This window comes from Sorex araneus, chromosome 11, assembly GCF_027595985.1.
Source record: "Sorex araneus isolate mSorAra2 chromosome 11, mSorAra2.pri, whole genome shotgun sequence".
Taxonomy (NCBI): domain Eukaryota; kingdom Metazoa; phylum Chordata; class Mammalia; order Eulipotyphla; family Soricidae; genus Sorex; species Sorex araneus.
The window spans coordinates 3,364,966-3,391,282 of record NC_073312.1 but is presented as its reverse complement, the minus strand read 5'-3'; the positions used below and the strand labels follow the sequence as shown (position 1 = coordinate 3,391,282).

General features: G+C 56.0%; 1 protein-coding gene across 5 annotated transcripts in view; it reads right to left on the bottom strand.

The window, feature by feature from the left end:
• Positions 1-18,699, bottom strand: part of C11H10orf90 (chromosome 11 C10orf90 homolog) — a 155,321-nt gene extending 136,622 nt beyond the window's left edge. For 4 of the 5 annotated variants that reach the window (XM_055119582.1, XM_055119586.1, XM_055119585.1 and 1 more), the window contains exons 1-2: positions 18,600-18,682; positions 15,393-15,524 (exon numbers count right to left, since the gene is read on the bottom strand). In XM_055119582.1, the coding sequence (XP_054975557.1) occupies positions 15,393-15,479 (87 nt within the window). In that variant the 5' untranslated portion in view covers positions 15,480-15,524; positions 18,600-18,682. Of the gene's footprint in view, positions 1-15,392; positions 15,525-18,599 lie in introns of all 5 variants that reach the window. The other variant, XM_055119584.1, reaches the window with a different exon arrangement.
• Positions 18,700-26,317: the final 7,618 nt, after the last annotated feature.

Genomic DNA, 26,317 nt, shown 5'->3' with positions numbered 1-26,317 from the left:
ATTCAGGAAGTGGTGAGGGGCCCCTGCCATGGGACAGGTCACAAAGCCCCTCTGTGGGCTGGTGACGGGGCTCAGGGCAGGCGGGACTTGGGGGGACACAGAGACCAAGCAGAACTTTCTGGGCGGCGGCGACGCCCCACCTTAGGGCTTGGGGCTGGTTACACAACTGTTTGCAGCTGTCAGAGCCCAGTGAACTGCGCACTCATGGAGCATGAATATTAATGTATGCAAATGGCGCCTCCAGGAGCCTGTTCTGCAAACACCGGGAGGGAGCTCCCAGCTACCCTGAGCTCCAGTTCCAGGAACTCCGAGTTGGTGGGTGGGGGTGGGGGGCAGGGGACGGCCTAGGGGCCCCGGCCTCTAGTGAACAGAATCGCCCTGGCTCCTGGCGGAAACCCAGGCTGGCCGCAGGTCCTGAGCCCGGGCCCCGCGGCCCACGTCTGCCCCGACTCGCCCCACGGGCAGCGAGCTGCAGCAGATCTCTCACCCCCGCGCTGAAATGGACCCACGAGGCGTCCCAGCGCCCCTCGCACCCACCCCCGCACTGGCGCTTCTCCAGCCCTCAGGTGGCCCAGTCCCTCTGGGCTCTGGGGGCCGTGGTCTGATGACCCAATGGCAGCCCCAGCCGTCCCCCACCCAGGGACGCCTCTGGCAGGGACAAGGGGCCTGTGGGTGCACAAGTCGGTCGTTCTGCTGAAAGCCGGGGCGGCGGGGAGGGACTTGCCCTCTCTGCCCTGTTTTTCTGAGCGAAAATGGCGGCAGCGGCAGCATCCACGTGGCGAGAGCCACCCTCTAAGACCCCCAACCCGGAGGTAGGACCTTTTTAGTGACGTGGCCTGTAGGTGGTCCTGGGAGGGGGAGGCGTTACCGGCACGCCTTCCGCCCAGGTATGATCCAGAGCTGTGGTGCGAGAAACGGACCCTCCGCTCCTGAAGACTGTGATGCCAGAGGTCTTCTGACCCATCGTGGCACCCAGAGCGGCTTCTTGCAGCTCTGCACCTAGGCTGTGCTCTGGGCTAAAATATCAGAAACCCAAAGCCGCGCGGCCGCGGCAGAACTCAGGGTCCTCACGCTCAGCAGCGAAGAGAAATTATTAAATGATGCCTTTTCAGCAGGCCTGGTTGTTGGGGGGAAATTTCCAAACAATAATAGAGAGTTCTCCATTGAAATATGGAACGTACTCAAAGTACAGAGAGAATAAAGACGAGATCATCTGAAAGCTTTGTAATTTTTTTCACGGTGATTCAATAAAATGAAAACTTAAAAAATATATAAATAAATAAAAGCCAGGGCAGGGCGGGTGCGGGGAGGGCAGTTTTTCTCTCTCGGGGCCTGCTCCTTTGCTAGCACCCTCTGGAACGTTCTGGGCCTATATCCGTGCATTGTGTTGGGCACATGGCCCCCCATGGGATCGCCCACGGTAGCAAAAAGACGGGAGTTGGGGAGGGGGCGGGTGGAGAATTGCTGACTTGGTTTCCCTGCTGTCCTTCATGCACCCGGCCCCTGGGCACCGGCAGACAGGGCCTCCTGCAGGGAGTAGAGCCGGGTGGTGAGTCCCGAGGGAGCCCCAGAGCATGGACCGCCTCCCGCGGCAGCCCCGGGGAAGAAGGACAGAGAGAGACACGCACAGACGGTTCCGGATGCTTCCGTGGCAGCGCCCCTCCCCCCACCCCCAGTGCCCGGCTGCAGAGAAAGGCCCAAGGGATGCCCTCGGGGAAAACCAACCCCGTAGGCGGCGGGCGCAGACCCCTCTGAGGGCCCCACGGCCCGGCCTGAGGTGCGGCTGGCCTATCTGCTCTCTGGGCTAGCCTGGGCCTCTCCCTCCAGAGAACCTGCACCTCCCCCCTCGGCGCCTCAGCCCAGAGTCTCCCGTCACTCTGCCCCCGAGACTGTTCCGGGGAGAGAAGCCCCCAAGGGGGAGCTCGGGCAGAGCTCAGGGGCGACTTTCCTCTCCGTGCAGGGGCAGGGGGGGCTCACTCCAGCCCCAGGCCACAGGCTCGGGGGGACGCGGGCAGCGGGTGGAGCCCCCCTCCCCTCCCCTCTCCCTCGCCGGGAGCAGCAAGCGGGAAAGTGGAACTCGGGCGCTGCCGAGGGCTGCCCTGGGGCGGGTGATGCACTGGCTTGGGGCACGGGATGCCCAGGGCTGACTCCTGGCTCTGTGCTCCGGGACCAGTCCTGCTGGGCTCAGAGGAGCACATGAGGTCCTCTGAGCCAACGCACCCAGGCCGGCCGCCTGCAAGGCGAGTGCCCTCCCCGCTGTCCGACCACTCCGGCCCCCAGCTGCTCATTTAACGCCAGTTCCAACGACGGACAAAGCAAACATGGAGGCCAGTGGCCTTGACTGGGGCGCGTCTCACGAGGGCCTCGGTACCAGCAGCCACGTCACGGGCGTGAGCACCCCTCACCCTCGGGCCCCCTGAGAACTGTCCCCTGGGGGATGGGCAGGGCCCTCTCCAGGGTGCGGCCCCCTCACACAGGCCCCTGAGAAGCAGCTGACTCAGGACCCGGGAGGGTCCGAGAGCCATTAGTGAGGAGGGGGCTCCCGCTAGCACAGATAACGGGGTTCCTACCTTTTCTGTAAGGGGGCCCAGGGGCCTTCGGCTGTGCCCTTCTGGGGCTGGAGCGATAGCACAGTGGGGAGGGCGTTGGCCTTGCACGCAGCCGACCCGGGTTCGATTCCCAACATCCCATAGGGTCCCCTGAGCACCGCCAGGAGTAATTCCTGAGTGCAGAGCTAGGAGTGACCCCTGAGCATCGCCGGGTGTGACTCAATAATAAAAAAAAGCAAAAAAAAACCTAAAGGGGCCCTTCTGAGCCCTCCGTGCCGCCCACTGGCTGCTGGGGTCCTGCAGCTTCTGGCCGCCCACCCGGGGGGATGCCGGGTACCCTCTACTCAGAGCCCGCACCACCCCATTTCCCTCCACCCCTTTACTTTCCCGCTCCGGGCCTGTCAGTCCTCGACGTTGCCCAGAGACGCGTGTTCAGCGCCGTCTCAGTGTCTCTGGAGGAGAAGCGGTCCGAGTTAGGCTCACAGGAGACATTCTCCCCTGCATTTGGAGCTTGGTTATGAAAAGGTGACCCAGTGAGCTCGCTCCGTCCTGGTGCTCGCTGGGGAAGGCGGAGACGTGACCCCGGCTGTCAGGAACAGGCGCAAGGACGGAGGCCAGAGGCCCGCGGTATCCGCCCCCGCCCCCCGGAGCCCCCGTCACGCATCTGCTTCCCTCCTGGCGCCTTTTCCTCCGTCCTCCTCACACACGGGGTTGCAAGGAGCTGGTCTGGCGCTGGACGGACCCCAGCCACCACACCCCTCCGGACACCCCACTCTGGCGCCCGTCTGTGGGGTCTGTGGGGTCTGCCTCCAGGGGTCACTTCGTCCCCCCTTCAGCCAGATGCAAACACTTTAAATCTAGGGAGAAGGCAGAACTCGCCGGTGGCCCCAGGACCCCCGCCCTCGGGGCTCTCACTGTCCTCCCTCCTGTCCCGTGGACAGACCAGGCCCTGCCCGCTGCCCGCTCCCGTCCCTGCGCCAGGCTGTGTTTCTGGGGGAACAGTCGGGTCGCCACCACTCGCTTCGTCAAAGGGAGAGCGGAATTTGTCCTTGTCATGTGGAGTTTGGGGTGGTGGCTGCTTGGGGGCCTCACTCAGCAGTGCTCAGGCCCTACTCCTGGCTCTGCACTCGGGGATCACTCCTGGTGGTGCTCAGGGGGCCAGATGGGGGCTGGGGCAGAACCTGGCTCAGCCCTGCGCCAGGCAAGCAGCCCGCGCGCTGTCCCATCTCTCCAACCCTCCCGGTCTTTGAAAGGGGAGGGCGAGCCCGACAGCATCTTCCTGCTGAAGAGGCGGCTGAGCCCGTGGTGGGCAGCTCGGGTGGGAGCCGGGCGGCAGGAGGCGGGGGGGGGGGGGGGGAGTCTCAGGAGCCCGGCGACAAGCCAAGGAATGAGAACGTGAGTCGTGGAATCTCAAGGAACCGGGGTCTGCCCAAACTCTGACCTCAGGCTGGCAGCTTTGCCTGGACTCCCCCTGGACTCCCGGGGTCTGTGGACAGCAAGGCCCCCTCCGTCGCTGTCGGCTGCTCAGGTCCACAGAGATGGGAGGTCAGCACCGGGCCCACCACGCACGCCAGGTGCAGGACGAGCTGACCGGCGCTGACCCTGCTGCGACCCCCACTGAGCGGATGCATCTCTGTCCTCGGCGCGAGCTGGTCTCCTGCAGGATGACCACCAGGGGACAAGCCAGAGAACTCCTGTGGCCATCACGCTCAACAGCACCAAAGTCGAGTTTGTTTATCATGGCGGGGGGGCAGATGGCTCGGCCGCGGTGACAGCCGTGTGCCTGCCGGAGGGTGAGTGCCTGACACTTGCTGTGTTGCGTGTGAAAACTAAACCGGCGTCTCTGTTCTCTCTGCAGATCTCGGTTTGGCTCTCACGCACATTTCCCGGGACTCTTAATGATTTCTGAGGGACCTCCTCGTGTTGATATTGCCCGCTAACCATGAGTCTCTCTTCTCTCCGCACCCCTGCTCTTGTTTCCCTTCGCGTCTCCAGTTAAGAAAGGGCACGGATCTCTTCCCTGTAGCATCCAATTTCCCGTTAAGCCCATCCAGGGCCATTTCCATTTAGTTAGTGTCATTATTTTTCTTCTCTGCAATTTCCATTTGGTTCTGTATCAACCATCACTCTCCCCATTATGATAATGTCTCCCTGACAATGCAGGGGAAAACAATTCCTTGGTACGAGTGTTTTAAAAGTCCTTGATTGCTGATTCCATCATCTCTGCTATTTATGGATCTATTTCTAGCCATCAGCACCCAGTCAAACTTGCTCTCCTCCGGGTAGCTGGCCGCTGTTATCTACACGCAGATCATTTCGAATGTTTAGATTATTGTGTGCTGGATTTGGTTGTAATCTTTCAAGAATATTGAACTTGCTTGTGGCGGGCGGTTTAAGTACCTTGGGAAGAGCTTCATTCTTCCGATTGTCTCCGCCTGTTATGGGGTGGGGTCTCTCGTCCCCTTTCTGGGGCTTAGTCTGCTCATACACCGAGGCCTTCTGGGACCTGAGAAGTTAGCATTACCCAGTGCTGCCCCTTCCAGATGGGGGCGGCAGCTGGCACAGGTCCTGGAGGGCCCAGGCAGGGGCCCCAGTCAGCACCTGACACTGAGCTGGGTCTTAGCGGGGTGGTGAGTGCCCATCCAGGCCTTTGGCTTCTCTCCTCACCACGGGGCCTCAGGAGCCCCCTGCTCCCCGCAGCTGCCCACCCCCTCCCAATACATGGCTCCAGAGCGGGCATAGCGCCCTGAGCCCCCTGGGAGTCCCTCTGCCACGCCCAGCATCTCCACTGCCCTCCCAGGACTTAGTCTTCGGGCGTCCACGGACGTGGCTGGCACGGCTGTGCTGGGCATCAATGAGGCCATTCAGGGGCGGCCAGGCCTGTCCCCGTTCCCTGGGGGCCGGGGCCTTGCACCCAGTGGCACAGCCCTCCCGCACCCCACGCCCACCCCCAGCCCGGCCCCGAGCGGGCCCTGCTCATGGCAGGGCTCCCGGTCTGGTGTCAGCTCCGGTGCCCACAGTCTTCGCGGGAGCCCAGAGAGAAGGCGTCTGACCCCGGCGTGGAGCGCGGGCCCTGCAGACGGGGGCCCAGGAAGGCGCCAGACCCCCAGCCAACCCCCTCCACCGGGTGCAGAGCCCGGGGCTCAGTGGCCGTCCAGGAAATGCCACAGGATGCGACAGCCACACCCTCGGCAGTGACGTGGCCCCACCCCCAGGGACCCTCAGGGCTTCCCAGGAGCCAGGAACACCCACCCCTGCCCGGGCACAGACACGTGGTGGGACTCGCTCCCAGTAACCTCCCCGGGGGCACAGGCGCAGGGCACAGCCCCCCTCACTCCGGACCTGTCAGGCCTACCAAGGGCTGGTGGGTCCCTGAGCTGCGGGCACCCGGGCCGTGAGCACCAGCCCTGCTGAGCGCCGGGGCAGGCGGGAACGCCCACGCCAACTGAGCGGGCCGACCCCTGCGTCAGCGTGTGATTGAGTCATGCCTGAGCGCGGGCCATGTGGGCTCCACGTGTCAGAGCCGTGGTCACCCCCTGGCCCGGCCTCATCTCACTCAGCACCAAGGGCGGCAGGACAGGCAGAAGGAGGCCGACCCCAGCAGTGACTCACTCTGAGGGTCTCGCAGTGGTGCTCAGTTCTGGCATCACTTCCAGAAATATTTGGTTCCCCGCCCCCCCACACACTGCTGATTTGCTGCGGGAGCCCATTGGTACTGAGTGTGTGGGCCCAGCACCGAGCACCAGCACCCAGGCTGCCAGCACTAAACCTGGAGTCCTTGGGAACTCCTGGACTCAGTCCCTGGACTCAGGTCATGCAGCTCGTCCTGTGCTCCTCCCTTTGGGGCCCCTCCCGGCCGACTCACTTGCGTGACACCGTCTGCACCCCAGCTTGGGTGCAGCCATGCCAGAGCCGCCGCTACCCTTCCCAGCAGCCCTCGGGAGCACGTCTTGTCCTGTTCTCAGCAACACAGACGGGGAGACGGAGCCCAGAGAGGCCCAGAATCCTGCGCAGATGCCCCAATCAGCCAGACCTCAGGAAATGCCACAGGATGCCTGTGCTCCGCCCTTTGGGGCCCCACTCCTGCTCTTTGTCACAGCCCTCCTTCAGGGGCCATCTCCCCGCCCTGCAGTCAGGACCAGTTGCCGGGTGGGACTCAGCCGACAGGATGCCAGAGAGATCTAAATCCCAACCTACCAGGGACACAGAGACCAGCGCAGAAGCCTTGGAAGGGCAGGGCCTGAGCTGGAGACGGTGCCAAACCAGAGCTGCAGGCTGCAAGGACGTAAGTCTCGAGCTCACAGGTTAGAGGACGGTGGCCGTGGTTTCCACCACGGTCCTTCATGTGGCCATCAGGCAATCTCTCCCACCATATCCCGCAAGAACCACACATCAGCCTCTTATTCAAACTCTCCCTGGGGCAGCCCGACCACCCCAACCACATCAGGCCGTTAGGCCTCAGCCCCTACTCCAATTAACATCCTCCCCCTGCCCACAACACAAAAGCAGTGATGAGCACAAGAATCCAAATCGCAAAGGTCACGGCGGTAAAGCACCGCGGAAACCCACCAGGCTTAGGGAGTGAAGATGCCCGCCCGGGCGACCCAGCCGGTAACAGCTACAGATATCTGTTCTTATCTCTTATCTCTCTCTGATAAGAAATTCAGAACGGAACCGTGAAGGACACATCAGAAGCTCAAAGAAACAATGCATTGGTGGTGGAATATGTGCACTGGTGAAGGGATGGGTGTTTGAGCATTGTATAACTGAGACTTTAACCTGAAAGCTTTGTAACTTTCCACATGGTGAATCAATAAAAGAATTAAAAAAAAAAAAACTACTGAGGTTTGCCAGTGGTTAAATAAGTTTGCTGTTTCACTAGTGAGTAGTAGGCATATGGCTGCCATCCTTGGCACTATTCAAAGAGAAAGGATTGCTCTGGGACTTTAGACTAGCCTCAAAAAAAAGAAAAAAGAAAAAAGAAACAATGCAGTGCACGGCCAACAAAATGCAAGAGAATATAAGAGCGGAATTGAGGAAAACGCAAGCAGAAACAACACACCTGAAAAATCCGGTAGGTGAAATGAAAGACGGGAGAAAACTTGCTCTGCTGCTGAGGACAGAGTCAGGGGCTCCAAGATTAGGCGCAGAGACTCTCCAGACAGTAGCGGGAGATGGGAAAGAGCTTCAGAGTAGACCCACAGGTGGCTGGATCCAAGAACATCCTAAGAACCATGGGGGCCCCCGAGGGCCAGAACGAAAACCCTGATGAAGAAGCAACTGCCGGAGCCATCAGAGCTGAGGAGCTGCCAGAGCGGGGAGTGCGGGCACCCAGGTCCAGGACGCCCGAAGGGGACCAGCTAAACGGAATCCGAATAAAAATACTCCAAGACACGTCCTAATCAGAATGGCGAAAGACAGAAATAGAGATAGAATACTGAAAGCAGCAAGATCGAAGAAGGAAATTGCTTACAAAGGAGCATCCTTAAGACTCGTAGCAGACTTATGAGAAGAAGCCCTTGGGCCCAAAGTGGCGGGATATAGTGAAGAAAATCAATGAACGGAACATCTCACCAAGAATACTTTACCCTGCCAGACTCTCATTCAAGTTTGAAGGAACGATAAATAACTTCACAGATAAACAACAACTCAGAAACCTCATAGACTCCAAGCCATTGTTATAAGAAGAACTAAACAGGCTACTTTAAGACAAGACAACCCCCTCAAACACACCAAACTTCTGCAGAAAGATGAGACAAAACTCATCACAATCATCTCTCTGGATGTCGATGGGCTAAACACAGCCATGAAGAGACACAGAGTGGCAGGATGGCTCAGAACATTGAACCCAACACTCTGCTGCCTGCAAGAAACACATCTGAACAGTCAGAGCAAACACGGACTCAAAGTCAAAGGTTGGAAAACAATCCTACAAGCAAACATTCCCCTCGAAAGAGCCGGGAGTCCTTACTAGTATCAGACCATATAGACTTCAGGCTGAAGATGGTTATAAGAGACAGTGAAGGTCACTTTTAATGACACGGGATCTGCACATCATGAAGAACTCACATACTTACGTGTACGCTCACCTAATAAGGGACCAGCAAAATACTTAAAATAAGTCCTAATAGACTTGAAGAAAGATATTGTCACAACACAATAATAGCTGGAGATTTGAACTCTGTTCTGCCACTGCACTAAAGTTCACCAATGAAATACTTTATTTGAGGGGAGAAAAGGAAGAGCAGGTATTAGATTTTATATATATGTGTAATATATTTTATATATATATATATGGCTTTTCATCTTTCAAAAGCTGAATACACATTTTTCTCCAGTGTCATGGGACATTCTCCAAGATAGACCACATGCTGGGCTCCAAAACATGCCTCCACATAATTAAGATGATACAAACTGTATCAACTATCTTTTCAGACCAGGCTACACTGAAAATAGAAGTTAATCAGACCCAGAAACAGAGAATCAAATCAAACACCTGGAAATTAGGCAGATCACTACTGAACAACCGGTGACTTAAAGAGGAAATCAAGGAGGAAATCAAAAGATTCCTGGAAACAAACAAGAACGAAGACACGAGCTACCAGAACTTGTGGGACACAGCAAAACAGTGTTAAGAGGAAAGTTTATAGCTCTGCAAGCATTCATCAGGAAGGAAGAAAGATTCCACATAATTTAACTTCACAGCTTAAGATCTTAGGAAATGACCAACAAAGGGAGCTCAAATCAGGCAGGAGAAAGGAGATAATAAAATTTAGAGCAGAGATGAACAAGCTAGACGCTCAAAAACAATCTGAAAGATCAACAAAAACAAGAGCTTGTTCTTTGAGAAAATAAACCAGATTGATAAACCACTAGCAAGATGAGAGAGAGAGAGAGAGAACCCTAATGAGTCAGGCCAGAAATGAAAGGGGGGACATCACAATAGAAACCACAGAAATTCAAAGGATCATCAGAAATTACTCTGTGATCTTAATGCTGTGAAACAAGAGAATCTTGAAGCACTGTGCCACTATCGTCCTATTGTTCATTGATTTGCTTGACCGGGCACCAGTAATGTCTCCACTGTGAGACTTGTTGTTACTGTTTTTGGCATATCACATATACCACATGGAGCTTACCAGGCTCTTCTATGCGGGCGGGAAACTCTCGGTAGCTTGCCGGGCTCTCGGAGAGGGACGGAGGAATCGAACCCGGGTCGGCCTTGTGCAAGACAAACGCCCTACCCGCTGTGCTATCGCTCCAGTCCAAATGGATAAATTCCTGGATTCGTATAACTTCCCACAACTGAACCAAGAAGATTTCAAATACTTGAACAGACTCATCACTATCAAGGAAATTGAAATGGTGGTCAAAATTCTCCCCAAAAACAAAAGCCCTGGCCCAGATGGATTCACTGGTGAATTCTTTCAAATCTTTAAAGAGAACCTAGTTCCGACCCTTTTCAAGCTTTTCCAGGAAATTCAAGAAACAAAAACATTTACAAACAGTTTCTATGAGGCAAATATCCCCCTGATAGCAAAAGCAGACAGAGATACATAACACCAAAAAATAGAATCACAGGCAGATATACCTGATGACCAAACACAGATGCAAAGATCCTCAGCAAAAACTATAGCATTGTAGCACTGTCCTCCCCTTCCTTGCTCATCAATGTGCTTGAGCGGGCACCAGTAATGTCTCCATTGTGACACTTCTTGTTACTCTTTTTGGCATATTGAATACACCACGGGTAGCTTTCCAGGCTCTGCCGTGCAGACAGGATACTGTCCGTAGCTTGCCAGACTCTCTGAAAGGGACAGAAAGATCGAACCCGGGTCAGCTGCGCCCGGGTTCCAACGCCCTACCCGCTGTGCTACTGCTTACAACAAAATACTAGCAAACAGAATTCATCAGACCTGAATCTCTAAGTCACATGGTGGAAAACATGGGCAGAACCCTTCATGACATTGAAGCTAAACGCACCTTTAAAGATCAAACCTGGGGCTGGCGTGATAGCATAGCAGGAAGGGCGTTTGCCTTGCACACAGCTGACCCAGGTTCGATTCCCAGTATCCCATACAGTCCCCAGAGCACTGCCAGAAGTAATTCCTGAGTGCATGAGCCAGGAGTAACCCCTGTGCATTGCTGGGTATGACCCCCCCCAAAAAAAAATCAAACCCAACCAAGTGGAAGCAAATATGAACAAATGGGGCTACATTAAACTAAGAAGCTTCTGCACCTCAAAAGAAATCGTGACCAAGATACAGAGACAGCCCACGGAATGGAAAAAATTATTTCCCCAACATTCATAAGATAAGGGGTTAATATCCAAGATATATAAAGGACTGATAGAACTTGACAAGAAAAAAGACCCAACCCCCCATAAAATAGGAAGAAGAAATGAACAGAAACTTTTTCAAAGAAATACAAATGGCCGGGGAAAAGTGTAGGGAAGTGTGAGGCCAGCCCTGGGGTCAGCCGTACGGACCAATCTCAGGCCCCTGCAGAAAGACCTCGGGCATCGGGGCTTCTCGAAGATTCCCCTGGACACGCCATACTTTAACAGAGCAGGAGATTGGTGGGTTTCTGAGCTGTCTCCCGGGACATCCGGCTGGGCACTGGGCTGGGGGTAGGGGCTGTCCGGGCCCTGGAGGGCTCAGCAGCGCCCGGCCTCTGCCGGCTAGATTTTAGTATTATCTTCCCGGGTTGCCACAACCACAAGCATCTCCAGGGCTTACCAAGTGTCGCCCTGGGCGCACCTTGTGCCTGCGGACTCCGGTGGCCGAGCTAGCTGCTGCCTCACTGGCCCACACGGTTTGTCACGGCTTCATTTCATGGACGGGCCGGCAGGAAATGTGCAAGACCCAGCACCCGCCCTGGGCAGAGGGTCCTGGCGGGACCGAGGCATGAGCCATCTTTTGAAGGGACCGGAAGAAGATGTCCAATTCGGATGCCTTGAATTGATGGATGACTGAGGACCTCGGGCGTACGCAGCCTTTAAAGACACAGGAGCCCGACAGAGCCAGGAGAGACGCAGGCGGCAAGGGCGCCCGGAGAGGCTGAGGCAGTGCCGGGCCGGCCCAAGAGCACAGACTCGGGCCCTGTGTGGAATTCGCTGTGGCCACACTGAGAACGTCCAGCTCGGAACCAAACTCTCTGTGAGGGGTCACCGCAGCCGGGCTCGGAGCTGAGGAGCACGTCTCCAGGGAGGCCCTTGGTACCGAGGATGGGGCCACCCGAGCCGGACGCCCACCTCAGCCTCCACACGGCCTCAGTCTAGCAATCCGGGGGCCACGTTAGCGCAGACGCCCACCAGGCTCCGCCAAGGGCAGAGAGGGACAGCGCCACAGCTGCCTCTGCCGCTGACCGCTGACCGCTGACCGCCTGCCGCAGCCCAGACCTGGTCAGACTCTGGTGGGGACCACGGGACACTCCTCGGTCCAGCTGGGACTGGGCAGACAGCACCCAGGGCTGGAAAGACAGCACCCAGTACTGGGCAGACAGCACCCAGGGCTGGACAGACAGTACCCAGGGATGGACAGACAGACACCCAGGGCTGGACAGACAGCACCCAGGGCTGGACAGACAGCACCCAGGGCTGGACAGACAGACACCCAGGGCTGGGCAGACAGCACCCAGGGATAGACAGACAGCACCCAGGGCTGGACAGACAGCACCCAGGGCTGGACAGGCACCCAGGGCTGGACAGACAGGCACCCAGGGCTGGGCAGACAGCACCCAGGGCTGGGCAGACAGTACCCAGGTGGCAGCTCGCGTAAACGCCCCACTGGAACCCAGCAATAACCCAGGTGGACCTGCCCCATGGTGGGGGGAGGCTGTGAGCACAGTCCCAGGTGACCTGTGACCCCAGGCCCCCAGTGGGTGTCCTGGCCACACAGTCTCTGCGAGTCACAGGCGTGGAGTCTGTGGGACAGGTGAGCCCTTGGCCAGCACCAAGCTGACCATGCCCAGCCCCCAGCCCTGCCCCCACGACGCAGCCACTGGACGGAGCGGGGGACTCTCTCTTGCCAGCGCTTGGCTCAAACGCCCACGAAGGTGCCAAACGTGCCGGGACTTCCCACGCCGCCCGAGGAGGGCGTCTACGCGGCAACCCACCAGCTGCCCAGTGGAGTGACCGCCAGGCCCAGGAAAGGGTCTTCTTAAATACTTCAAACACTTTTGTGTTTAATACTTCGAAACATCATTCAAGCAGAAACGAACGAGTGACGGGGACAGTATCCACCCCGTGTCTGCGGAACACAGGAACTTTAGAGTTTCAAAGTAATCAGAATTTGGGGCATTTTTTGAGATTTGATTTCGTTTCTTTGGCTTTCCTCGACTTCCTCCCTCGCGGGTCCTGATCTGCGTCCTCTCCCCCTTCCTGCTTCCTCTAGAGTTTTGGGGAAATAAACACAAACAAATAAAATAAAAACTCATAGAAGCAGCTGAAAATAAAGCAGTGACGAGAAGGAGGAGCTAGAGAAGGGCCAGAGAGCACAGTGGGTAGGACACTGGCAGGGCACACCAGCCCCGCCGCACACCCCGGGCCAGCATACGTGCCCTGAGCAGGGGTGCACCCTGAGCAGGAGCGTGTCCCCCAAAAATAAAGAGGAAAGGTAATTTAAAAACATGAAGAGAGGGGCTGGAGAGATAGCACAGCGGGTAGGGTGTTTGCCTTGCACGAGGCCTACCCGGGTTCGATTCCCAGCATCCCATATGGTCCTCCGAGCACGGCCAGGGGTAATTCCTGAGTGCAGAGCCAGGAGTAACCCCTGAGCATCACCAGCTGTGACCCAAAAAGAAAAAAAAACATGAGGAGAACATAAAGCAATTTATGGGCAGTATTAAAAGAAATCTATCCACATCATAGGAGTTTCAGTTTCAGGAATTCAAGAGTGAGGAAAGGGGAAGAAACGTTCGTGGAGGAAATAATCGCTGAAACTTCCCCAAATCCGAGGGCAGGGACACGGACCCTGATGCCGGAAGTCCAGAAAGTTCCAAACAGGAGAACACCAGAACTCACGGAAATTAAGATGTCAGGAACCAAAGCAGGATAAAGACTGTGAGGAGCAAGGATACTCAGAGTAACCGCATCACCGCATCACGCTTCTCAAATGAGACTTACAAGCAAGGAGGGGATGGCATAATCTATTCAGTCTTGAAGGAAATGAGCCTCCAACCAAGAACCCTCTCTCCTGTCAAGTTATCACTCATTTGAAGGAGGAGTATTAAAAAAAAGCCTTTTCAGAAAAATAGCTAAAGGTGTTCATGGACTCTAAACTGGCTCGGCAAGAAAAACTAAATGGTCTTCTATAAAAAGCAAAGTGCCTCACTCAGAATCAGGAGGACGCATTAAAAAATCATAAATCGGAGGAAAGGAGGAGAACAACAAGGACTCGGTGATCAACTCGAGGCTGACTTGCTTTTAAATTTGACAAGGGAAGTAAGCTTGGAATATTAGATGCACCTTCAGGGAGTGTCAAAAGTAGGTAGAGGGATATGCCAGGTAACCTTTCAGTATCTGTATTGCAAACCACGATGCCCGAAAGGAGAGGGAGAGAGAGAGAGAGAGAGAGAGAGAGAGAGAGAGAGAGAGAGAGAGAGAGAGAGAGAGAGAGGGGGAGAGAGAGAGGGAGAGAGAGAGAGAGAGAGAGGGAGGGAGGGAGGGAGGGAGGGAGGGAGAGAGGGAGGGAGGGAGGGAGGGAGGGAGGGAGGGAGAAGAAAAATGCCTGCCATAGTGACTAGGTGAGGAGGGTGGGTGGGGATGGGAGGGAAACTGGGGACCCAGGTGCTGGAGAAGGGACGGGTGTTGGAACACTGCATGACTGAAGCCCAATCATGAGCAGCTTTGAAGGGTCCAGCTCACAGTGATTCAATAATGAAATCTTTTTCAAAAGAGATAAGTAAAAGAGTAATAGACGCCCCTTGGCAGCAGAAGGAAGACTCTCCCAAGAAGAGGGCGTGGACGCAGATCACTGCGGGCCAGCGGGAAAAGGAAAAGAAAGACAAGGAAGCAGAGAAAAATCACAAAACGTCTTAAAATGCTCACGTGGGAATAACTTGCTTTGTGTCAACAAGTTCCCCAAAGGTCAGTGGGTTGAGCTCTCCAATCAAAGTGCTCAGAGTAGGGACAGAGAGACAGAACAGGGAGCAAGATGCTCGCTTGCGTGTCACCAAGCGCGATTCAATCCGCGTAGCAATACGGTCCCTGATCATCACCAGGAGGGATCTCTGAGCACAGAGTCAGGAGTCAGCCCTGAGCACTGATGGGTGCTCTCCACCCCCAGCAAAGAGAGTGGCTGGATCAGGAACCAGAGTCTGACCTCTGCTGCTCGCAAGATGCTGCCCTTGATCTCTCACAATAAACACGGGCTCAGCCCGACAGACTGGAAAACAATCATTCTGACAATTGGTGCCTGCAGGAAGCACGGCGGCCATGTTTATTTCAGAGGAGTTAGAGGAGAGGTATTAAGAAATGTGAATTGACATGTATTGACGGGGGTATTCATGCACAGAGGGTCTTACCTTTGTCTTCCTCTATGCACCAAGTGAATGGGTGGCAAAGATTTTATTTTATGGGGGCAGAGGGGGCATACCCAGTGGTGCTCAGGTTACTCCTGGCTCTGTGCTCAGGGAGCACTCCTGGCAGGCTTGGGGGACCGTGTGGGAAGCTGGTTGGATGTATAGCAAGGGCCCTATCCACGTACAATCGATCCAGCCCGAAGTTTAAAGCAACTTTGAACAGACGTGAGCAGCTACATCAGTGGCAACAAAACAGTAGTAGAAGACCCGACTCCATTATTGAACAGATCAGTCAGGCAGAAAATCAGGAAACAACCCTACCTGAGAAGTGGAAGAACTGGGCTCAGTAGGTAAGTGGAAGGCTCTCATCCCACAAAAGCCAAAGACATACTCTCCTCCAGCGCACATGGAACTTTCTCCAAGACAGACCAGGAGCTGGGGCACACATCAGGTCTGTATGGAGTCACAAAAATAGAAGTCATCTCAAGCATCTTTCCTGACTATAATGCTCTAATGGCAGTAATTAGCTATAAAAATTAAGTTGTGGAGCTGGAGCAATAGCACAGCGGGGAGGGCGTTTGCCTTGCACGCGGCCGACCCAGGTTCGATTCCCAGAATCCCATATGGTCCCCTGAGCACTGCCAGGAGTAATTCCTGAGTGCAGAGCCAGGAATAACCCCTGTGCATCGCCGGGTGTGGCCCAAAAAAAGCAAAATTAAAAAAAAAAATTAAGTTGTAAAAACTAAAACACTTGGAGTCTAAACAAAATACTACTGAACAGCCTTTGGGTCAAATAGGAAATCGAAGAAGAAATAAAAAGATCCTTGAGAATGAATGAGGAAGAAAACACCAGGCAGGAGAAGCTGTGGGAGGTGACAGTGGTGGTGCTAAGAGGGTGATGTATAGCAATACAGGCCTCTATCGTGAAATCAAGTTTATCTTAATAACTGCACTTGAAATCTCTAGAAACTTGAGCAAAGCAAAAACAGAATTCAAATTAAGTAAAAGGAAGGTAATAATAAAAATTAAATGAAATTAAATTAAAATTAAATAATAAAAATTAAATTGAAATTAAATAATAAAAAATAAATTATGTAGATTCCAAGGAAAAATTATATAAAATATCAATGAAACCAAATGCTCCTTTTTTGAGATAAACAGGGTTGACAAATTTTGTGCCAGACTGAACAAGAAATAAACAGAAACATATAACAAATCAGATCAAAAATGAAAGTGAGGAGATTACAACAAATACATCAGAAATAGAAAAGATTGTGAGATAGTACTGCAGACAATGCCTTATGCCTGTAAGTTAAAGATCCTAGAAGAAAAACAAATCGTTAGAAGTATACAATCTCCCAATAGTGAATCAGGGGAAAGAAACAGAAAACCAGATCAGGCCAATTAAGTAAAGAAACTAAAACCATAGTAAAAATAATCACCCCCAAATTACCCAAAATCAAAATCCAAGATTCAGACATTTATTAGTGAGTTCTACCAACTCATCAATGACAAACTAATTATATTCCTCTAGCTCTTCCAGAAAAGTCAAAGAAACAGGAATCCTTCCTGAGAGCTGATGTTGGACCAACATCACGTTCACACTAAAACCAGACCTGGGGCTGGAGCAATAGTACAGCGCGTAGGGCATTTGCCTTGCACGAGGCCAACCTGGGTTTGATTCCCAGCATCCCATATGGTGCCCTGAGTACCGCCAGGGGTAATTCTTGAGTGCAGAGCCAGGAGTAACCCCTGTGCATCGCCGGGTGTGACCAAAAAGCAAAAAAAAAAAAAAAAAGAAAGAAAAGAGAGAGAGAGACTTTACTAAAAAATAAAATTGCAGACTAACATCCCCTGATAAACATAAGTGCAAAGAACCTTAAAAAAATCTTAGAGAACTGATTTCATAAGACACGGAAAGGATCGTCCACTTTGATCAAGCAGAATTCACCCCAGGGGCACAACCAGGGCCCAATACACAAAAAAATCAATTACTGTAATACACCACATCAACAAAAGTCAGATTAAAAATTACATGACCACATTAATAGAGGCTAAGACAGCTTTTGACAAGAGTCAACACTCATTCAAGATAGCAATTCTCACAAATATGGGGAAAGGTGGGATTTAGCCACAATATAGCAAAGGCGGTATACAGCAAAGCCACAGGCAAGATAGTACACAATAGCGTAAGACAGGAAGCGTCTCCTCTGAGGTCAGGCAAGGCTGTTCACTTTCACACTAATGTTCAACATAGCACTGGAAATCCTACCTTAGAGTTGGGCGGGGGTGAGGGGGGAAGGAAAGGTCAAAGGATTTAAAGGGATCCAAGTTTGGAAAAAAAAGAAGAAAGAAAATTATTTGCATATGCATAGAAAAATCCTAAAGATTCCACTTATAAAACCACCAGTACAATAAGGTAGAAGACCACAAAATCAACACAATAAGTCCATTGAATTGCTATATATAAATGACCTAGAAGAGATGTTTTTTTTTTTTAAAGCCATTTACTTGGTGTCCAAACATAGCAAATTCCTAGGAATAAGATTAGCAAAGGAAGTTTTAAAAAAAAGACTTATACAATGAAAACTATAAATCATCGTTAAAATAAATAGAACAGAACACAAGGAAATGGAGAAATATCCTATGTGCATGACTTGAAAGAATTAGCATTTGTAAATGGCCATTCTAACCAAAGCATTATACGGATTTAATTCAATTCCTATAAAATATTCCAATGACATCCTTCAAGAACATAGCTTAAGTACTTTGAAAATTTTTTGTGGAAGCAAAATTTCCCAGAATATCCAAACGTGAAGTTTCCCAAATAGCCAAAGTCATTCTGAAAAATAAGTGAGGAGGCATTGCATTCCTTGACTTTAAAATCCATTATAAAGCAATAGTTACCCAAACACTGTTTTGGTGAATGAAACAGACCCTCAGACCAGTGGAAGAGACCTGGGCATCCTCAGGTAAACCCTCAGGTGAAAGGTCAGTTAGTGCACGACAAAGTCACCTACACAAAGGGTGTTGGTAAAACTGGTTAGCCACACGGAGACAGAGCAATGGTAACACTTGCTTTGCTTGTGGCTGATCCGGGTTCAATCCCCAGTACACCACAGGGTCCCCTGAGTACACCAGGAGTGATCCCTCAGGCAGAGCCAGGAGTAAGCCCTGAGCATCAATGGGTGTGGCCTGAACAAACAAAAAATCAACAAACCATGGAAGGAAGGAAGGAAGGAAGGAAGGAAGGAAGGAAGGAAGGAAGGAAGGAAGGAAGGAAGGAAGGAAGGAAGGAAGGAAGGAAGGAAGGAAGGAAGGAAGGAAGGAGGGAAGGAGGGAAGGAGAGAAGGAGGGAAGGAGGGAAGGAAGGAAGGAAGGAAGGAAGGAAGGAAGGAAGGAAGGAAGGAAGGAAGGAAGGAAGGAAGGAAGGAAGGAAGGAAGGAAGGAAGGAAGGAAGGAAGAAAGGAAGGAAGGAAGGAAGGACAGCAGAATATCCCTCCGCTCCGAGAAAAGATGGGGCCCTACCTGGGCGACACGTCAGCCGGACGCCGAGAGTCCCCTGTGAGGGGATAAGGCAGCTCGGACGGGCCCGCCCAGACGACGTCCCCCCTCTGTGGCTATGAAGAGACAAAGCACAGAGCGGACAATGGTGAAGGGAAAGACTCCGTGCCCGGGCTGGCCACAGGACAGAGAGTGACACGAGCAGGGGCGGGCTGGCTGGGGCACCGCAGTCAAGCGGAGCAGTTAAATAAAAAGCAGAACACTGTTTTTAATAAGAGCCTTTTTGGTAACAATTCAGGTGAAATCAAGGTGAGGGCGGGGAGCGATAGAGCAGCGGGGAGGGCAGTTAGTTTGCACACAGCCGGCCTAGGCTCGATCCCCAGCATCCCATATGCCCCCCACCCCGCCCCCGACCACTACCAGGAGTGACTCCTGAGCACTGCTAACTGTGCCTCCCCACACCAAAGGACTTTATGCCACGTCAAATCCAAGAGTGGGTGGAAGAGCAGCACCGCCCTTGCGTCTGACCAACCTAGCCGAATTCTCCGCAGAAGATTGAAGGCGGTTGGGGCTGGAGCAATAGCACAGCGGGTAGGGTATTTGCCTTGCACGCAGCCAACCCGGGTTCGAATCCCAGCATCCCATATGGTCCCCCGAGCACCGCCAGGAGTAATTCCTGAGTGCATGAGCCAGGAGTTACCCCTGTGCATCGCCGGGTGTGACCCCTCCCCCCCAAAAAAAAGATTGAAGGCGGTTCCGGAGCGGGTGGTTTGCTGCCGGGGACGGGAGAGGAAGGAACTTCACACGTCTCACGGTTAACAGTTTAGGGCCTTTTGGAGCCAGGGGGTACCATGATCTGTAAACCCATAAGCAAGAATCTCCGCGCCCTCATGGTGGTCTGTGATTGGTTGGGGGCCGCGCTCGGTGATGCTCAGGGCTTACTCCCGGCTCTGGGTCGGCTGTCTCCAACCGTCCCCACTGTCCTGTCTCTCTGGCCCTGTCACTCTTGGTCCTTAGACCTTCAGCTCCGGCTGACAGGCAGGTCCTCATAAGGGCGGGAAACCTGTGCAGCTTTGCTGGAATGAAATCTCCAAACTCACTTTTCCTGGCAGGGCAGCGCTTCCTTAATCCAGCACCTTTGTGCTCTGCGAGTTCACGCTCAGAGACCTGCTCATTTCTCAGCCCATTAGGTCCTTCACGGTCAAGGCCCCGGCAGGTTAACCGATGGCCCCAGCGCTGGCGCCAGAGAGAAGGGTCACTAGACCAGTCTGCGGCAGGTCACGGGCTGTTAATCAGCCTCTCGCATCCGTCCAGCCTGGAAATGGAGCGAGCACGTCCCTTCTTGGGAGTTTTGGGTAAATGCTGCTGGCGTGACCCGGGGGAAATTGAAAGCAGCACAGTCCAGCGGCTGTAGCGTATTTGGAACCCGGAGAACGTTCCTCCCAGGCGGACAGAGCTCGAATTCACACGGACAGGGCACGCAGATCCTAGCTGCCGACTCCAAACTTGGCCCGCTGGGGAGCGGAGGAAGCCGGGCCTGGGCTCTGGCCACACACGGTGCGGGCGGGGCCGGGGTGCCCCCCCCAGGCTGGCCAGAGCAGCGGGGGGCTGGCCCAGGAGACTCAGATTCCAGGAGGCTCTCCTTCAGAGGTACCCCGTTTCAGCAGGTGGAGACAACGGGGGCCGTGATTATAACTGGGGGGTCATGAGACTTGGGGGATGAGTGAGCAAAAGCCTCAGAATGTGGTGGGGGGGGGGTTGCACAGTCTTCTGAAAGGCACATCATTGCCACGTGACTGTCACTCGAGAATGAAATGACGCTTTATGTATAAAACACGGGGAAGGGGCTGGAGAGTACAGTGGGAAGACCCTGTCGTGCCAACCCCAGCGTGACCCCTGGCACTATCCCTGGTCCCCTGCGTGCTCGGAGTAGCTCCTGAGCCCCGGTGGGGTGTCTGCCAAGCCCCAAACGCTCCCCGCCAACATAGGGAAACATGCATGCCGGCCTGAGTTTGGTTCCTGACCCCACTTGGGAGACAGAGGGGATGGACTAGAAACACGGTCAGTCTCCTGGGAGGCTTAAAAGGGAGCCCCGTGATATACCCTCAGGACCCCCAGAACACACATCTGCACCCTCTGTTCATCACAGCACAGTAGCAGAATCTGGAAACAACCCGAGAACAGACGACTGGATAAAGAAACTGTGGTACATCTACACACAGCATAGATGCAGCCGCCAGGAAAAATGAAGTTACGAAATTCGCTTATAAATGGATCCTGGAGAGTATCGAGCTGAGTGAGATGAGTCAGAGGGGAGAGGGACGGACATAGACGGATGCACTCACTGGGGGATAGGAAAAGCACAGGACGAGACCGACACCCGAGGTCAGGGAGGACAGGGCCAGGAGGGTCAGTCCGTGGTCGGAAGCCCGTCTCGTGTGCCGGGGAGAAGACAGTGGGATAGAGCAGGGGCCTCCGCGACAATGGTGGTTGGAAGTGATCACTCCGGGAAAGAACTGCGCGCTGAAAGGAGGTAAAGGAACAAACAGGGTGACCTCTCGGTACCTGCACTGAAACCATAATGGCCAAGAGGGAGGGAGGGAGAGAGAGAGAGAGAGAGAGAGAGAGAGAGAGAGAGAGAGAGAGAGAGAGAAGAGAGGAGAGAGAAGAGAGAGAGAGGAGAGAGAGAGGGAGAGAGAGAGGAGAGAGAGAGGAGAGAGAGAGAAGAGAGAGAGGAGAGAGAAGAGAGAGAGGAGAGAGAAGAGAGAGAGGAGAGAGAGAGAGGAGAGAGAGAGGAGAGAGAAGAGAGAGAGGAGAGAGAGAGGAGAGAGAGAGGAGAGAGAGAGAGGAGAGAGAGAGAGGAGAGAGAGAAGATGAGAGAGGGAGAGAGAGGAGAGAGAAGAGAGAGAGGAGAGAGAGAGGAGAGAGAGAGAGGAGAGAGAGGAGAGAGAAGAGAGAGAGGAGAGAGAGAGGAGAGAGAGAGGAGAGAGAGAGAGAGAGAGAGAGAGGAGAGAGAGAGGAGAGAGAGAGGAGAGAGAGGGAGAGAGAGGGAGAGAGAGGGAGAGAGAGAGGAGAGAGAGGGAGAGAGAGAGGAGAGAGAGAGGGAGAGAGAGAGGAGAGAGAGAGAGGAGAGAGAGAGGAGAGAGAGGAGAGAGAGAGAGAGAGAGAAGGAGAAGTGTTTGCCATAGAGAGGACTGGGTGGGGGTGGGGAGCTGGCAGGAGGGAAGCTGGGGACATTGTGATGGTAAATACACACCTGAGGGACGGGGTGTTGGAGCACTGTGACTGGAACCCAGCCACGCACAGCTTTGTACCCGTGTACCTCACATAAATAAATAAAGAAATGAAACTAAGCGGAGCCCTGGACCCTTTTATAAAATGCAAAACGATGCAAATCAGGAAGGCTCCTCTCCCTGCCAGGCTGTGTCCTCAGTGGGAAACCGAGCCCCGGCCCCACCTGCTCCCGCCCCGATTAATTACTTGTGAATAATAGCATCCCGTTTCTTTCAGTTATATTCTAATTGCACACCTTTCGCGCCGGTTGAGTGGGCAATGAGCTAATGAACAACTAATCCTGAATTTAATTAGCACGTTATTGTTGCCGCTCTTGGGCGTCTGTCTGGAACTCGGACACAGTCCCAGTCCCGGACCTGAAACCGGAGGCAGCTGCCTGCAGCCCCGGCGAACAGGTTTGCCCGTGACCTGGAATCCGAAAGCTCAGCGTGGGGAGCAGGGCGCCTCTGCCGTCGGACTAGCCTCCTCTCCATAACCCATCACGGTGTGCGTGTGGCCGTGGGCACCGCCAGTGGGGAGGGAGCTGCGGGGGGTCAGTCCCCCCCCCCCGTTATTCCTAGGTTATTCCCGGAGCAACCAAGGCCTGCCGAGACCTCCGGGCATTTGCTCGGGCAGACCGTGGCATTCCGCAGGTGCAGACGACAGACACGTTCCAGAGCGACCCGCCCCACCCTGCGCCACTCTTGATTGTCCCTCACACAGTGGCTTCTGCACACACAGGCCCGTCCAGCCGGCCTCCTCGCCACCCGGGGCTTTGACTCCACAGGGCAAGGCGGGGACTGTCCCGCCTGCTGCCTCGGGAAACTGCAGGGAAGCTACTTCTCAGGAGAGCTGGAGGAGGAAAGGAAGAAACGGGCCGAAGCCTCCACCCGGGGTCACACGGCCCCTCTCGGCAGCCTTCAGAGCCAGGCGCTGCGTGTCCCCTGCAGGTCAGCGTGACACCGAGGTGCCCTCATTTCTGACTCTGACATGAACGAGACCTGAGAAAGCCTCTTCCCTGCACTCGGGGAACTGCCGCGGCCGCTGTTGGGCCCTCCCAGCTCCAGCGCGGGGCAGTCTGCGGGGCGGCCCCCCCCAGGGCCCAGCCCTGTCCCGCCGTACCTCATAGCCGCTGGCCGCCTGCTCGTCTGTCCTCAGGCCTCGGTACCCGTGGACGGGACACACTTTGGCTCCTCTCTGTGTGGGGCGCCGGGAGCTGCTCGCCGGGTCCATGCCCCGCGCATGGCTCTGCGGCTCTGGGGGGAGGGCGCGGACCCGGCCGGCCGGGCGCCTCCCTGCTGCCTGCGCCCAGCAGCACCCCGGGCTGGCGCGTCTCTGCAGGAATTCCAGCGGCTGCAGGATCCCCGGGGCCTTGTGACTTCAGCGAGCCGGGCTGGCAAACACCTTTTCTTTGTTTGAGCCGGGTATGGAGACTGGCGCCCGGGAAGGGCCCCCGCCACACAGCCCGGACCAGTCCAAGGCCTGGCAGAACTGCCGCCCGCCCGGGCCAGCTGCAGGGCACATGCGCCGTGCACCTGTGTGCGCACCCACACCCACACCCACACCACACACACACACACATGAGCGTGCGTGCATGCATATGCATGCATACGTGCACACACATGTTCATGCACATGCACTCAGACACATGCACACATGCACGCACACACATGCATGCACATACACATGCACACACATGCTCATGCACACGCACGCACACACATGCACACACATGCATGCACACACATGCTCATGCACACTCATGCATGCACACACCCATGCACATACACATGAACACACCTGCATGCACACACACGCGCGCGCACGCACGTACACGCATACATACACGGACACCCTCACGGGCCGCCCCCAGCCTGCACGCACCGCCCGCCTGCTGCCGCGTCAGCCCCGCTGTGTCCACTCCGGGGCCAGCGCGAGTCTCTCGTTTCAAAGAAGCGGCTCTGCAGGCCGAGCGCCAGGCCCGGGAGGCCCCCGCGGGGCGGCTGCACACAGGAGGCAGGAACCGCCGGCGCGGCCTGTGGGGATCCGTGTTGGCGTGGCAGGGCTGCGAGCAGCAGGGGCGGCTCGGACCCGCACAGAGACTGACCACGCGGGACACTGCTGCCTGCCAAGGCCGGGGTGCCGCCCCTCCCCCGTCCCTGTCTCCCCACGAGGGAGAACACAGCACTGGGGGGCCAGGGGGGCTGGGGAGGGGCGGGGTGCGTGGGTGCAGGGAGGCTCCGACGCAGGCCTCTTCTCCAGCACCTGCTTCTCTCCCGCCCTCCCGCTCCCCGTGCTTCCCGCGGGGTAGTGGTGCTCGGCGTGGCGTGAGCGAGCGGGTGCCGGAGCTCCCGTCAAAGGCCGATGCGCCATCGCTCCTTTTCATTTCAGTTTTGGGGGCCGCGTCCGTGACCTGGTCACTGGGAGGGGGGAAGGACAAGCTCTGAGTGGAGGTGGGCCAGTCAGGAGCCAGCAACAGACAACAGACAGGCGGACACACACACACACACACACACGCGCGCGCACACACACGCTCACACACACACACACACACACACACACACACACACACACACACACACACACTCCTCCCCTCGGCAGCGACCGTCTTGCCCGAGTAGTTCAGTTCCTGCACCTCTGCCCGGGGGTGAGTCAGTGAAAATGCGGCTCCAAGGGGCGTTCCTGAGCCTGGACGGTCAGTCCCTGGCCAAGATCCACGGTCACCTCTGCCGCGGGCGGGAGACCCTCCAGGCTGCGCCCCTGGCCGCCCCCCTCTGACACGGGGCTCCTGACGCACCTCTGGGAGTGGCTGTCTCACCCTGGGTTGCCATTTCCATGGAAACCAAGCCTGCAGGCAGGCGTCCACAGTCAAGGAGAGGCCCAGGTAGGCCACGTGGCCCCGGGGCCGTGGGCGGGGCGGGACCTGGGTTACCTCCGCCCCTCGTGTCCACTCCGTCCTACTCGGGGGAGGACGCCAGCCTCGCCTGCTGCCCCGTCCCTCCGGTAACTGCGTCTCTGTGGCCGAGTCAGGCACGGAGGAGACTGAACTCAGAGAAGGATGACGTGCGGGGAAGGGGACTGTGAAGGCCAGCCGCGCCCACCACCGTCTGACCACCGTCTGTCCACAGCACCCCGGGCCTGACGGGCCCCCACGGCTCACCGAAGGCCCCGAGTCCGGGACAGGCTGTGCAGCCCTGGGAAGGCACAGTCACGGGTGCAGCATCGGGACCCCAGAGCCCCGGGTGGGTGGCCGGGCCCTGTCCCGGGGGCCACAGGTGGGCTGGCTTCCACCAAACCACGCCATGGAAGCAGGCAGCCGTGCGACCTCGGGCCCAGCCCGGTGGGACCTTGTCGAGGCCTCCAGCGCAGTCGTGGGCAGGTCACTGTGTGACCTTACGGATCCCGGCTGGTCTCCGGAGAAACACTAGTGACCGTGGGCAGCCGCCTTGTCGCCCTGTGTGACCCTGCGCAGGTCTTCAGAAGTCTTGTTCCAGAGACTCGCACAAACCTTGAGCGTTGGGCTCAACCCTCCGGGGTCGGAGGAGGCCGCGGGCCTGAGGCAGGGAGGGCCAAGCCAGAGGCCAGAGGGTGGACAGAGCGTGCTCAGGGGCACCGGCAGGTGGTCCTGGAGAGGATGGACAGGTGTCCCCCAGGCTGAGTGTCCACGCGTGGGCGCAGAGACCCTGGGGGTCTCCCGGGAGGGCAGGGACCCCCACAGGCCCGCGCTCTCCTACCTCGGGGGTCACGCCCCTCACCTCAGGGCTCGTTCCCTCCCCCAGTCTCGGCGTCGGATCCGAGAGCCGGTTCCCATGGCGATGCCCTCCACAGAGTCGGCGGTGACAGGAACGGCTGGCCCTGGGCAGCCCCACATCACCGACCTGTCCCTTCACCTGGGCGTCTTCAACGCTTCCCACACCACGAGCCCTTCTCCCAGGAGAGAGCGCGAGGTGGCCGGCACGGAGGGCATGGCGGGGTCACCGTCGGTAACGCACCCTGACCTCACCCGCGTGCAAACCGTTTCGGAGTCACAGGCCCGCACCCGGGGTCGCCCCTGCACAGGGGCAGCAGGTTAAGGAGGAGCAAGCCCGAGAGAGAGGCCCGTCCCTGGGTGGCGCCTTGGGGTCCCGCACGCAGGATGGGGGACACGGCCTGGGCACTGGCGGGTGGGGAGAGCGTCAGTCAGAGCCGAACCACCCGCGGCTCTGCCAACCGGAGCTTAAGGGCAGGATCTTCGTGACGCTGATGGAGCAGCTGGGAGCACGGGCCCGAGGCCAGGCTGGGCAGGTGCTGGCCCGGAGGACAGGTGGCCGGCCGGGTCCTCCTGCGGCCTCCTCTGGGGGCTCCCCCGGCCCCTCCCCAGAGAGCCCTGCCTCGGACCCCTGTGACTGGCCCGAGTGGGTGGAGCCCCTCGGCTCCGGGGACGGACGGGCCCACTGGGGCCGCCTCCGGACCCCGAATCCCACCCTGTC